This window comes from Labrus mixtus, chromosome 6, assembly GCF_963584025.1.
Source record: "Labrus mixtus chromosome 6, fLabMix1.1, whole genome shotgun sequence".
NCBI lineage: Eukaryota > Metazoa > Chordata > Actinopteri > Labriformes > Labridae > Labrus > Labrus mixtus.
In genome coordinates, this window is record NC_083617.1 from 1,603,466 (window position 1) to 1,619,053 (window position 15,588).

The following is a 15,588-nucleotide window of genomic DNA, read 5'->3' on the forward strand; positions in this document are numbered from 1 at the left end:
TGTAAATAAGTCTCAGAGCTCCTCAAAACATGTGTGTGAAGTTTCTTGTTCTAAATCCACTCTGATCCTGTATTTGATCATGTCTATAAACCCCTCTATTTCAGCCCTGCTCAGAACAGACTGTTTCTGTGTCTGTACCTTTAAATATGTAAATGAGCGGTGTCTGACCACGCCCCCTCTCTGGAAAGGCTTGGGTGTACTCGGTGCTTTCTCGCTCCATGTCCTATTGTTTACGGTGAGAAGGCAGACTCAGAGGGCAGAACAAACACCTAGCTGTGGGAGTGTCACCCACCTGGGGGAGGGGCTACTGCCCTTTGTGATGTCATGAAGGGAAAATCTACAAACAGCCTGTTTGAGCACACATTTTCTGAAAAGTGGAGCAGGCAGAAGACGGAGAGGATGGACTTTTCTCATCATTGGGGGGTTTGTAGACGGACTAGAGACACATGTTAGTGTTAGAGAGTCAGACATGGGGGAATGGATTTTAAATATCTGACCTTTAAGGTCTTCTGTACTTCTGGAACTATCTGATAAACATCTTTATTTCATCTTTGTTAAAGTTAAGGTTAGAGTTAAGGTCCAGGTCAGTGATACTTTATCATCTCTGAGATAATGCTCTGGTTTTTAAATATTAGCTTGCCAACATTGTAGATTTTTATTTTTTAGTAGAGCCTTCCTTTCCTGTTTTTAGCTGGAGTTGCATAATTCTGACTCCCCTGCATTTTATTCCACATGAAGCACGAGCCAGGCTCTTTTGGTTTTTTTGTGTCTGTTTGGGATTGTGCCACCTCCAACACAAGTTAGTCTGGCTCAGTCCGGCTCCTCAGGGAGACACTAGCAGCTCTGAAGAACAAAAAAAATGCCAACCGGTATTATCAGGGCGAGGCAGCATGTGTGGTGTAGCATGCATTCTTAATATGCCACAAATAAGAAACACCACTGTTGCCTCCGCTCCGCTCGCTCATCCCACAACTGGTGGTGGCTCATTTGAAGTTTCTATTTCTATTTGTGAGGATTTAAGCGGCGGCTGAAAAAACAACAACGAGCGCCGTCATTAAAGGGTGGAATTGCTTTCGGTTTAACACAGAGCTCCACAGACATGAAATTGGTCGGTTTGGTTGTTAAATCCTGAACGTTTCCAGTCGAGTTAGGTTGTGTTAGCTCACACTCATGCATGTGTGTGTGTGTGTGTGTATGTGTGTGTACTGGCCCAGCAGCAGTGCCTGTTAGGAGTGCTGCTTGGCTGGAAAAAGGATCTCCTGCGTGCAGAGCATCACTACTCAAAAATAATTTGCCAAAGTCCTTCACTCCAATGACTCTTTTGCACAGTGGACATTTCTGACAGAAGACGATGAGAAACAACATTTAATGACCGTCTTAAGTGTCAACCAGGACGGATGATTCCCCCTCTGTTTCTCTGAACGATTTTCCTTCATTATTTTCAGGCCACTCACTCGCAGCTCGTCGTTGTGTTAGATGCTAATTTCTGCCCGTCGAAATGAGCTCTGAATATGATTTTCTAATTAAAGCAAGAAGAATGGAGAGAAAGACTGATGTGACTCCCGGTTACAAAGAGCAGCTCTGTTGACCCAGTTTGTGCTTTTTTATCTGGGACACTTTTTATGTGTTTGGATTCTCATTTGACTAAATCCTAGAATTCCTTTCAATGCAGGCAGGTAGAAGAAGCTTCAGAAGCAGCAGGAATAAAAAGTAAAGCTGCTGATATGAAGCAGCAAAACAGTTGCCTCGGAACAAAGTAAAAGATTGCTCCAATCAAAATGTTTTTTGTCTATTTGCTGTCAGTCCTGCTGAAGCTCTGCACACACAGATAGGACAGGAGCATTATATTGCAGCAGGTTGAAATATTGCACACAGATTCTTTTGAACTCAGCAGCCTATCTATTTGCAACCTGAGCAGGCCGCCGGAACCATAAAACTTTTTTTATTAGTTTCTGTACTCCACCTTTTTTCATCCCAGAGTCACAGCAGAGCACACTATTAACCTCTGAGCTCAGGAGAAAGCGTGCGAGCGGCTGCTGAGGATAAGGTGAGTGTGCGTTCAACGGAGCGTATTTAAAGAGTTCAGCTAAGGTGGCAGGGAAACCAGAAGGTAAGACAGTGGATCTGTTTACCGCCTTGAGGTTTTTGTGGTTATGCACTAGCGGTTCTCCATTTAGCTGCATGATCTAGCCGACGACTCCATGCATGCAACCCAGATCCTACGCCTCGCTGCCCTCTGCACACACAGATGTGCACACAAGCCTTTTCTACCCGACGCCCTGCAAACAGGCGGACACACTGAGACAAGAGAGTGTTTTCCTTTTTCTCTGTTTGTGTCCCCCCGCTCACTTTCTTGACGCAGAGCCACAATCCATAAACCCGTGCCTGGCTGTCACACTCTCCAGGCTCGGGCTCAGTGTTCGATATTTCTAAGCGGCCCACACTGCATTGTCATTGGCTGAGGGATAAATGAGGGTTGCAGTGGGCGGGTGAGGAGTTCAGAGGGCAAGACAGGAAGTGGGTGCTCCCTCAGTGACAGTTCAGGCATGTGTTTGATGCTGTATACCAGCAGTTTCCTAATGACCTGCCATCTCCAGGCAGACCTGGGGAGCCTTCCCGCTGAGATTTATGACCCATGTTGTGGATCCTACTGGGACGACAGACTTCCAAGTCGTAGCCTACACTCCCCTCGCCTTCTCTCCTTCTTCTCATTAACTGGGTCGTCAAAAACCTTCAACCCTCATTTGCCATTATTCTGTACTTGTTTGTATACTTCCTGTGTCGTGGTAATCCAGGAGAGAGAGAGAGAGAGAGACGATTCAATCTTTGTTTGCCCTTTTTGTCTGCTGTTTTCATCCCTTCTTTTGAAATGTATTGCATAAGGAACTCTGTATATGATATACTGTGTATGATTCTCCTCTCCTGTATAGTTGTGGGCTGTTGTTAAAACCACAACATCTTGTTTTTTCCTTGATTGTAAGTGACAATGTTTAAACATAAATAATCAAAAATTGATCACAAAAAAAAAAAACCTTCAATACTTATCTTGGATGCTGCAGGACATCTTCAGGTTCTTTGTCATCTTGCAGTTTATAGATCAGCGTCGTGTTTAATGTTTTTATTTGTGTCTGAGATGGAGAAAAAGGTAACTGCTCTGTCCTTGAGGAAAAAATTGATTCCTGCAATTCTCCCGGGTGACACACACACACACACACACACACACACACACACACACACACAGAGGCGGACACTAGTGAGAGGATGACAAAGTCAAAGACTCCACATGTAGCCGCTCAGCCAACTGCACAAGGAACAGATAATGGCCTTCTGATAATACTAATTATTGGCTCTCCAACTGCTCCCCTAAAGGCAGAAATGTGTTGATCCACCACCAGATAGCCAGACTGAGCCCAGGGCGGGCACAAACAGCGAGAGGAGCTACTTTATAATTAATACATACACTATAAAATATGCATTATGGGGCTGGATGTGGCCAAATATGGATCTCTGCTTTGATTTTCACTCAGGATAATTGAAGCACTTCTCAGGCGAGTCACAGTGGATAAAGGACAAGCTAACAGCCGAGGGTGCCAGGAGGAGTGTTGGGTGGCTCTGTGTGTGTGTGTGTGTGCGTGTGTGTGTGTGTGTGTGTGCGTGTGTGTGTGTGTGTGTGTGTGTGTGTGTGTGTGTGTGTGTGTGTGTGTGTGTGTGTGTGTGTGTGTGTGTGTGTGTGTGTGTGCTGCAGCTTCTGTTTCCTCTCTCTGCCTCTGCTTTTTCTCCTGCTTCAGAATGAAGTGTCAAACCTGCAGTGAGATTTATTGTACAAACACTGCAGACACGTTCTCATAGTGTAGTCCTAAAGGCCCCCGGCCCCCGGCCCCCGGCCCCCGGCCCCCCCGGCCTGCTCTGGCTTCAAACCTTCTTTTTTTGCACATTCAGAGCTGGAGGGGACCCTCATGTTATGTAACACCCACAGCCCCAGAAACTCCCGGGCTCGTGTTCAGAGACACTTCCTAAAAATAGAGACAAACCCACGCTGAAAGAAAATGAGTTGATGATCAATTATTAAGAAAGAGTTTATGTCGTAGCAGACTCGTAATAATTCACAAAAGTCGACCTCTGAACGAGTCTCACCTTTCTCTCTTTTTTTCAGAGCTCTCCAACAGAACATGCCACACCGATAGTTCTCCATATTTGTCTCAGCAGGAACTGTCTTCAGAGAACTTTGTAGAGTCATCAATGTAACACGTGTGGAGTTTCTGTTTTATCTGCACAATAAACAATATTTACACAAATAAAAAAGACAGTGTACGGTGCAGGAAGAGGAAGCTAAGAAAAGATGAGAAAATCAGCAGTAACAAGAGAAGAAGAGCGTGCATATGAGCAAATGAAAATATGAATAGAAAGGAATACAATAAAACAATAAACATACAGTGTGTATAAACACCCATCAACTGCCAAACATAAAAACTATATCCAGGACATTCAGACGTGTTGTTCAGTAAGTGGTGAGTTTCTCCTCCAGCCTCCTCGTATTTATTCTGCAGAAAGTCAGAGTGATCTGATGTGAGAACGCAGCAGGATATAATCAGGAGAATTCACCTGGAGCCAGTGGGAGGGGCCAGTGGGAGGGGGTGGTGACGTAGTTTTTGCCGCCCTACAGATCGGATCGTGTCTTGTAGCCACATCCTCCTCGCTCTGCGTCTGATCGGGTAAAAAAAAAAAAAAACGATCTGAAATATAAAACATGCAGTAAAAAAATAACAGAGCAGTGTTGGTCATACAGCGGCTGTATGCGACTGTTGTCATGGAGACAGGACGGACGTGCAGCACTTTTCTTCTCAACGCACAAACGCTTCATGCAAACACTCCCGAGTGCACAGTCAGCACTTTTCAGCTGGAAAAACGCCCGGTGGACACGGGGCCTAAACGGCTTTTCAGATTCAGGATAAACATTAAGGATTCTTTTTTTTTTAAAGTGGGTCCAAATAACAGTCCTATCCATATCAAAAATCCAAACAGTGAGATTTGTGACCTTTTGCACGACCACTTTAGCCCAAATAATCCGTCAGAAGCAGCGTGCTGATGCAGGAATCTGACCACAAACAGCAGCTTGAAAACCTCCAGTCTAATGTGAACACTGAGAGTATCTCTGGGACGAGATGAATCAGCATTGTGTCGCCTTGTTTGAATGAAGCAGACTGTCATGGACGTGCAGAAGCAGCTTTTTAAAGTTTGTCCTCGTCTATTTTGAACGCCTCCCTGATATGTATCGCTGCGGGCCGAGCTTGCCGCCTCTGAAGGCCGCACATATATTCTGTGTGCTTAAGCAGCAGCCACAGTGTGCGCCGAGATAAACTGCCAAAACATGTTTCATGACATTTTGATCATTAAGGGAGAAGGAAGCAGGGGAGAGCAGGAAATGAAAAGGCATAAAGCGGCACCCCCAGCCCCCCCCACCCCCCTCCCTCCCTCCATATTTATTAAACCCACTGCAGAGATGAGATGGCTGTCAAACGCTCCTCAGCTCCCATTGGGCTAACCCGTGATCACACCGACTCACATGTGGTTAGAAAGCATCTAACATCTCAACCCCCAGACCCCCCGACTACCAGCACCCCACCTCACACACACACACACACACACACACACACACTGTGTGTTCGACTGATTAGCAGCCACGTCTTCAGTCTCTGATTAGGTGTGGAGTAAATGAAGCACCCCCCTCAGGTGTGCATTTCCATAATGTCAGGTAATTAAACCCCAGTGTTTTAATAGCTCAGGAATAGGAAGACTCCCCAGGAGAGCAGACAACCACCACAGACTTTTCTGGAAAGTGACATACTATTAGTTTGCTTTTAACCGACTCTGAAACTCCTACTTTGATCGCACTGATAACAGAGAACACACACACACACACACACACACACACACACACACACACACACACACACACACACACACACACACACTGTTTTAAAAAAGTTTAACTCATTTTTTAGAAACCTCTTAATTCAGGTCTTTATCATAAATATATCTTTAAATGAGTAAGTGATTAAAGCTTCATTTATAAGCACTTTGAAATCCATTTTCTTCCACTTATCCAGAGTCGGGTCGTGTTAGCGCCAAGCGCAGTAACCGTCACTGTGAATATACATACATGTATATATATATATATTATTTAATTTAAAAGATCATACACGCACACTTATTTATGTAAATACTGTAATTGACATCTTAATTTGTCACATAACTGCATTTTACTCATCATGTTACTTCAGCATCTTCTGCACTATTCACCACTGCACTGTTTCATGTTTATGTAAATATTAATCTTTTCTTATTCTGTTTATTGTTGATATTTAATGTTGTACCTGTACATAAGAGAGCACAGTTCACCAAAGTTAAATTCCTTGTGTGTGTGAGCATACCTGGACAATAAATCTGATTCTGATTCAGTAGGTCCGCCCAGACTTCCCCTCTCCTCAGCGATGTTTTCCCGCTCCTCCTCCTGGGGGACTCTGAAGTCTTCCCAGGCCAGACGGGGTAAACAACAAATAAATAAATAAATAATCTCACAGTGAACTCTGGGTCTACCTCGGGGTCTCCTCCCAGGTTGGCTTGCCTGGAGATCCTCCAAAGGGAGGCGTCCAGGAGACATACTGATCAGATCCCAGAACCACCTCAAGTGGAGGAGTGTCTAAACTCTGAGCGCCTCCTGATAGTCTAAGCTCCTCCCCCTATGTCTAAAGAATAGAAATGAATAGAATAGATGTTTATTGCCATTTGCACAGGTACAGGTATATTATTTTCTGGTCGGGGTAGTAAAGTATTTTTTTACTTGTGCACTACATGTATCCATGCTTGGGGGAACATGAACACAACATTTCATGCTCTGGGAATGTGTGTTTGAGTTGTGTGTGTGTGTGTGTGTGTGTGTGTGTGTGTGTGTGTGTGTGTGTATGTGTGTGTGTGTGTGTGTGTGTGTGTGTGTGTATGTGTGTGTGTGTGTGTGTTTGAGTTGTGTGTGTATGTGTGTGTGTGTGTGTGTGTGTGTGTGTGTGTGTGTGTGTGTGTGTGTGTTTGAGTTGTGTGTGTGTGTGTGTGTGTGTGTGTGTGTGTGTGTGTGTGTTTGAGTTGTGTGTGTGTGTGTGTGTGTGTGTGTTTGAGTTGTGTGTGTGTGTGTGTGTTTGCTGTTGATAGCTGACAGATTCCAGAGCGAAAACAAAAGGCGGCGAGAACACAGGCGTCTTTTTCATCAGAGAAAAACCTGGAGAGGTGCTATTGTAAACATGACAGAGGATCGTCAGTACATCCCTGTTTGAGCTGCTTTTCCTTCTGTGTGTGTGTGTGTGTTCATATTGTATAAACACACACACACACACACACACACACACACACACAACAAAAGCTCTTTGATGAAACTGCAGTGGGAGAGCTTTCTTTGTCCCTTTGCCCACTCACATGTGTGCAGCTCAAACGAGGAGAATGGCGAGCCATAATGGTGCCACAGAAAGGTGTAGAAGAACGCCGTGAACTCCAGAAGTCCCCTTTAGCGCCCAATCAGGAGCAAAACAACAATAAGAGCCACGGGACTGCGGCAGGTGATTGGAGTGCCGACCATGACACCACATGTTCATTATCTGTCAAAAACGCTTCTCCAGAAATAATAAGCTTTTAATGGGGGCCGGTGTTGACGGCTAATGATAGCCGATGCTGCTGCAGGAAGGACAGAACATCATTAAAGGCATGTTGGCGTGCGCGAGCCTCCAAAACGCCCGCTGTATGAACTACACTTCAAACACGCAGGCTACCTTTCTTCCAGTGGCGCCCGAATTAACAGATGTACTTTAAAATCCTCGCTAATCGTTCTCCTCTGACGTCTCTGACCGACAGGAAGTGACACCGGGGTTCACATTTAAAGACGCAGCCTTCACTGAGATAACACTTTACCTTCTGCTGAACCAGTAAGCTGTGGTTTGTGTCGGGGGGGGGGGGCCTTCTCCTGAACAACACAGAGCGAGGAGTTCTTAAAGCTGACAGCAGCATCGTCAGGGAGTTTGCAGCTGCTGATAGCGACGCCGCTTGCACATCACTCGACACCGATTCTGACCATCTCGAGCTCCGATACACAAAGGATATTGCACCAATGTTAGCTTTGCTACATAGCGCCTGAAGTCCCATCAAGTCAAAATGTTGTGTCACTCGATCTTAAAGGACAAACAGTGTCTGATGTGTTCTTGAACTGTGATCACGACTCTGCACTTTATCTGTGAGCCGTTTTGCACGTTTGAATAGTTGTTCCTCATAACATCCCTAAAGCCCGGACTGAATCAGGAAAAAGGGCGTTCAAGTATGCTGCTCCCTCTTCTTGGAATCGGTTGCAAGATACTTTAAATCTTCGGGAGCTGGTTTCTTTGAATGTTTTTTAAAGGTGGTCTTAAAGATCTGGAGGCAGAAACATCTGACTGTAGATGTTTGAGCTAACTCGTATTGTTGCTGATGACTTATGACAGATTCTGATGAATGTGATTCCTGTGACTTCCTGCATTACTGTGGTACAACACTGCCTCTCTTCTCTGCTCTTTACATTACTTTACTATTTATCATACAGAGTCACTTTAATCATCACTTGTCACTTTATCTTGTCATTCTCTGCACATACTGTCTCAATTCCCTGCAGTTAACTTCATCATTCATTTTGTTCTTGTATATACCCCCTATTCTTATCTATTTTGTTTAATGTGTATTTTGTATTTTGAGCTTTCTTGTCTGTGCTGCTGCAACGCCCGAATTTCCCCTCTGGGAATCAATAAAGTATTATCCTATCCTATAGTATGTTCATTGTTGTAAAAGAGATTTTTAATCTCAGTGAGACTGTTTCTTAATAACGTCATGTTTATCATGACGTGTGCTGCCGCCCTCCTGGGAAAGAGATCTGGGTCTCAATGGGTTAATTACCTGCTTAAATAAAGTTAAATATTGTGCACACAACATAATATCTTGTGTGTAAAAGTTGATATCTTGGTGGGCAGCAGCTCAGTCTGTAGGGACCAGAGGGTCACTGGTTAGAGTCTGAAACAGACCACAGTGTGGAAGCTGGTCTGGACCCTGGAGAGGTGCCGGGTCTCCTCCTGAGTGCTGCTGAGGTGCAAGGGACCGAACCTGCAACAGCCCGGTCCCGCTCCCCGTGTAGCATCTCTCCATTGATGAATGTCCACAGGTCCCGTTTGTGCGTGTTGCATGAGAAGCATGTTGCCAGAATGTCACAGAGAAGATTAATTAAGTATTTAAAAAAAAGACAAAAAACACCTCCTCAAACTCTCCCAGCTCTCGTCTTTTGTCTCACTTTTTGGAGTGGAATCTGGATTTCTGTGTCCAGGCGTGTGTGTGTCTTAATTGTCCCGAACACACCAGCCGCTCCGTTAATTCCTTTTAATGAACTGATGTTTTATTGAGCATAACCTTTGTAACACGGCCAAAGGAAGGACTCTGCCAAGGAAGTGTGTTTTGAAATGAGCTGCATAATGAATCACATTTTGTGTTTGCCAGCTTGCTAATTTAATATTGAAGGAGGGGAACGCTGCCACACACGGGGATCACGTTTTGTCTTCTGGAGTTGTGAGAAAGAAAAAAACAATCGGAGGCCATTTATTTTCTGAATGTGGTGTTTGTTTGAGGCTCACATGCAGATTCAGGATCCTCCTCTGCCAGGTTCAGTTGTTTCCAATGTGTGATCACAGATTTAACTGCGAAAGATGAGAAGATAATTTCATAACCATTTCAGCCAATTCCAGGCTCCTCTTGGCTCTTTTTAAAGCTTTTTCTTTTGAGTGTTTCATGAATCACTCGGTTTATGTTCTCAATTTCCGTCTAATTATCACCGCAGTGGTTCTGATAATAAGAAGAGATTATTCCGTCAAATTGTTGAATTTATCTTTTAATACTTTATTTTTCATTTTTGTTTTACAAGAAACACAGAACAAGTGAGGACGAGGGCGAGACAGTCTGAATGAGATCAAATACAAGAATGTAAAAGGCACAGGTTCAGTACATAATGGATGGTACATTCTAATGAAACAAGATATATTTAGGAGTCTTTATCTTTGTATAAATCACATTTTCTCCAATATTCTCCTCCCTTCTCCTTTTTGAAGTCGCAGGACAAAAGTCATTTTTTCCATAAAGCTGATGGAATTCACAATGTTCCTCAAGAGTCTCATGGTAGGAGGGTTCCTCTGAAGCCAACATTTAGTAATCGCTTTTTTACTTGCCAAGAATCTTTAAAGTCTTCATATGTGATGTTTCACACTTAAATATATAAATCAAGTATCTCCTCTGAAAATAACTCTGTGAGTCATGACTGTCTACAATGGGTGTAACACCCGAGTCCCACTGTCTGTGATGTTTTCAGAGTTTTCAGAGTCCTATCTTCACTTTGTTTACATCGCCCGGACGGCCGGCTGACTCCTCCCCTCTCGTATAAAAGTTGTTTAATTGAGGGACTAGAGAAAAGAAGAATAACATACTGTACTCACTGCTTAACTGTGTTTCTAGATCACGCTCATTTCAGGTAAATTTACATGCAGTGTGAAGACACGAGCATAATAAAGATCACTAGCATTAGCATGCTAACACAACAATGCAGCGCGAGTTGTTTTGGTTTCATGCTGGTGCTCAAGGGCGACATCTGCTGGATCAAAAAATCACATATAAAGCCTTTAAAAGGTATATGTCCTTTTTACTGAGACCTTCAGGAATTTATTCCGAGGTAGAGGGATGTGAAAGAGAAATCCAATGTGATGTTCAGAGTCTCTGTGATTAATAGTTTCACATCTTTCCAGACGGGCTCAAGACGTGACAAGGCCAAAAAACACAGTCTGCCAAAAATTGGTGAATTTCTGAATTTTTTTGGGCCGACTACTCAGAACTGTTACTTCCAAATATGAACGACTTTGTGAAATGATCTGTGTTTCTGATCCTCTCTGACGTTTATTTACTCGTTTCTCTTTTCTCTCTTTTCAGCAAACTCCAGTCTTCTGGGAGGAGGCGGAGGTGAGTGACAACCTTCTACATGTTTGTCTTCATGTTTTTGTTTCCTGTGGCGTTAAAGCGATTAACGCCGCACACATCAGGACGCAGCATATTGACACGTCTTCACTCCTCGTGTGGATTCACGGGCGACTTTTGGTCGAGTTAGTGAATGTGGCTGTTCGGTGTAAAGACTTCAGAGCGTGTAGTGCAGCTCAGTCCTCACACTGTACCACACACACACACACACACACACACACACACACACACACACACACACACACACACTGTACCACACACACACACACACACACACACACACAGACACACACACAGACACACACACACAGACACACACACACACACACACACACACACACACACTGTACCACACACACACACACACACACACACACACACACACACACACACACACACAGAGACGGTCATTACTTTAGCGGCCTGCCCGAGAACATTATCATCAAAAGCGTCGGAGGAAATGTGAGGCAGCCGAGCGTGGTGTGGGAATAATAGGCTGGGAACTCCCGGAGAATGCTACCGTCCCCGTCCCCACTGTTCTTCCTCTTCCTCCAACCTGATCTCCACTCTGACATGATTGAGATAATCGTCGTGGAGACGAGGTCGGGGGCGGGGGCTAATGGACCCCGTTGGATGTGGAATGTTAATTTTGAGTCAGAAGGGGGATTTTTTGGATGATTTGTTGGGAGTTATATGACAATGAAATAAGGTCACTGCTTCAGCCGGAGCTAGCTGATCCGTCTGTGCTGGTTGTCACTTTGAATGTGTCGTCGTCTCCCGACAGCCTTCCCCTCGCTCGCTGCGATCCCGACCGACGCAGAAGAACACCAGAACGTCGTATCTGTTGTGGTCATTGTTTCTTTTTCAAATAATCAGCCAATGAAAGGCGTCTGATCCAACCTTCACAACAGGGTCCTAAGTCTCTGACTAGACTCTTCTCCTCTGTCGCCCCCCGGTGGTGGAATGAACTTCCAAACTCCATGTGATCTGCAGAGTCCCTCTGCACCTTTAAGAAAAAGCTAAAGACCCAGCTCTTTCATGAATACCTACTAACTTAATGATGATGGTCTCCATATTATTGATGATGATGATGGTAATGACGATGGTTTTTGTTTGATAACGACGACTTATAAGATGGTTTCTATACTGATTAGAGCTCTCAAGAACTGCCCTCAATGTTGTGCTTTGCCTCTGGTCACTTCCTGTCAGCACCTGTGTGTCCAATCAGACTCAAAGCTGATCGTTTGCTCTTACTCACATTGTTCCCTTTTTTCTAGATCCTTGCTTGTGTTGTTCTTACTCTCTGATGTACGTCACTTTGGAGAAAAGAGTCTGCAGAGTGAATTGAAGAATTGTAATCTACCCAGTCTCATTCATGCATCTTTACAACAATCCTATATAGCTTGTATTCAGGGTTCACCTTCTTACCCCCAATTTTCACATACTCAGTGCGCTCTGGTCCGCCAGCGCCGCGCTCTATGTCGCAGTTCGTTACCATTTCAGTCAATGATTGTGTCTATTGTTTTTCGATGGAGAACGCTACGAGCACGCGTCGAGCTGGACAGAATAAAACGACCCAACTTTTACAGTAAGTGAAAAACTGCGGCTGCAACTTCCTGCCACCGCCTACACCATGGGTGGTTACCAGGTTATAATAACAGTGACTGAAGGTGGAGCGCCATGACTGAGGAACATAAATCAAAAATGGTTGCGTTTTTTTTCATAACGCTGTGTGAGTGAGGCTGATAGAGCAACTGGGAATTTTGCAAAACAAATAAGTGAATACTTACTGGGAGGGGGGGAAGGGGAGGGGGGGGAGTATAGGCTACTTGGGCAGCCAGCCAGATTATCGTGTGTGTGTGGGAAACGCTGACGTGAATGCAGAGCAAGTGAATCGTCATCACTAGAAATGAGCTCCCATGTATGTATGAATGGAGATCATGACTTTTTTTTTTTCTACAAATTAATCATGCAGCCCTGATGTGGCGCCGGCCGTATCAGGTAAACATTGTTTTAAAAACATTGTTTTCATAAAAAAGCTACAGGATATTCTCTGTTTATCCCCAGTGCATTCTGGGATATCCTCTTCATCATTAACCTGAAACACAGACGATGATGAGGACGAGGCGTCAGTCGAACTGTCCCTCTAAATCACAGCTGGAGTCCTTTAAGAAGTCTTTTATTTTACAGAAGAACATTACAGAGCGAGTAAAAAGTTTGCAGAACTTCTCCTCATTGTTCTTTTGTTTATTTATTTATTAGGACGGGAACACCTGGCGTGCAGGATGAGTCTTCAGAGGCGAGGGGGGATGTGTGTAAAGCAACATCAAAGCCTCGGCGTAGTTAACCGCCCCGCTCACACGGCGCCCATTAGAGCGTAAACACAGAGCTGTTGAAATGGTATTCCCATCTAATCACGCCGCCTGGAGTGGCCCTCGTCTTTCTCCCGATACACCGTTAAGCCTGCGGACCCTCTCAGCCGTTGTTGGCACGGCGCTGAAGCGGCGTCGGTGACATGGAGAGGCCCTCAGCACGCCGCCGTCTGCAGAACTTCTGTGATTGAGAGCAAAGGGTCACCGGCACGCCGCCGCCATAACCAAGGCAAGTTCTGTAAAAGAAAAAACGGTGTGAAACCTCCCTCCTGATTGATGTCTGTCTCTGCGGCGGTCCACTCCCAGGCTTCATCTGAGACGAACGGAGAAACAATAGAAGCAATTTTCTTTGCTATTATGTCTCCATCATTGTTATTTTGGGGGCCAATCACCTTTTTCACAGGCGTGCGAGTCGCCGAACGCGCTGCCCCCGTTGATTGATCCAGAATCTTCTCCAGATAATGACCGGCGTCGGAGCGCCTTCAGATTGGCAGTTTGAGCGCAGCAGTGAGTAATATCTGTCAACAATGACTCCTGACGTCTGCTGTGTCCATTGATGTCACACTTTCAGTTGACCTGCAGCCGAGATTATTAACCCCTCCAGGAATTCTAATTGTAGCGTTCTCCGTCTTTGAGAAGCCTTTCAGTCCAAATCGACTCGCAGCTTTTCCTGGCACTACGAGGTCAGATAACTGTTAAAGACCAACACACATATTCTCTGCTGTTAATAATTAAATAACACTTCACACATCGACACAATCTCAAAGACGTCTCAAGCTGTTTAACTTCAGTTTGAGATCTCTAACCACTTCCTGTTTCTGTGCTGAAGTTCATGATGTCCTAACCTTGCATCTACAGGAAGGTCCTTACTGTATTTCAAAATAAAAGCACACAGCAAGTAAAGTACAAACATTCAAAATTAAAGGGGACATATCACCCCCCTCCTCCACCTTTTCAAACAGTCCCCCTCCTCCACCTTTTCAAACAGTCCCCTCCTCCACCTTTTCAAACAGTCCCCTCCTCCACCTTTTCAAACAGTCCCCTCCTCCACCTTTTCAAACAGTCCTCTCCTCCACCTTTTCAAACAGTCCCCTCCTCCACCTTTTCAAACAGTCCTCTCCTCCACCTTTTCTAACAGTCCCCTCCTCCACCTTTTCAAACAGTCCCCTCCTCCACCTTTTCAAACAGCCCTCCTCCACCTTTTCAAACAGTCTCCTCCTCCACCTTTTCAAACAGTCCCCTCCTCCACCTTTTCAAACAGTCCCCTCCTCCACCTTTTCAAACAGTCCTCTCCTCCACCTTTTCAAACAGTCCCCTCCTCCACCTTTTCTAACAGTCCCCTTCTCCACCTTTTCTAACAGTCCCCTCCTCCACCTTTTCAAACAGTCCCCTCCTCCACCTTTTCTAACAGTCCCCTCCTCCACCTTTTCTAACAGTCCCCTCCTCCACCTTTTCAAACAGCCCTCCTCCACCTTTTCAAACAGTCCCCTCCTCCACCTTTACAAACAGTCCCCTCCTCCACCTTTTCAAACAGTCCCCTCCTCCACCTTTTCTAACAGTCCCCTCCTCCACCTTTTCAAACAGTCCCCTCCTCCACCTTTTCTAACAGTCCCCTCCTCCACCTTTACAAACAGTCCCCTCCTCCACCTTTTCTAACAGCCCTCCTTCACCTTTTCAAACAGCCCTCCTCCACCTTTTCAAACAGTCCTCTCCTCCACCTTTTCAAACAGTCCTCCTCCTCCACCTTTTCAAACAGTCCCCTCCTCCACCTTTTCAAACAGTCCTCTCCTCCACCTTTTCAAACAGTCCTCCTCCTCCACCTTTTCAAACAGTCCCCTCCTCCACCTTTTCAAACAGTCCCCCTGTGGTCTAAATGAAACATCTGTACTTTGGTCAGAATATAACATGAATCAAGCACCAGAGGAGGTTTGTGACCCTGTATAAACCAGCTCTCTCAGAACGCTCCGTTTTGGTGTGTGTGTCTCTTTAAATGTAATGCCCCCCCCCCCCCCCCCCCCCCCCGCCTGAGTTTTCCCCGTAGACATCACTCCTTTGTAGAGAATAAAAATGGCCGACCTGCATTAAAGTTTTGCTCTAGGCTGGGGGTGAAGTCCATGGGTAGAGATAGCATTTACCAGAATCCCAC

The 15,588-nt window shown here is 45.1% G+C and overlaps 1 protein-coding gene across 5 annotated transcripts in view; it reads left to right on the forward strand.

Annotated features, from left to right (window-relative positions):
* Nucleotides 1-15,588, forward strand: part of macrod2 (mono-ADP ribosylhydrolase 2) — a 607,882-nt gene that overhangs the window by 168,409 nt on the left and 423,885 nt on the right. For all 5 annotated transcript variants that reach the window (XM_061039437.1, XM_061039433.1, XM_061039435.1 and 2 more), the window contains exon 4: nucleotides 11,026-11,055. In XM_061039437.1, coding sequence (XP_060895420.1) covers nucleotides 11,026-11,055 — 30 coding nt within the window. The remainder of the gene's footprint in view (nucleotides 1-11,025; nucleotides 11,056-15,588) is intronic.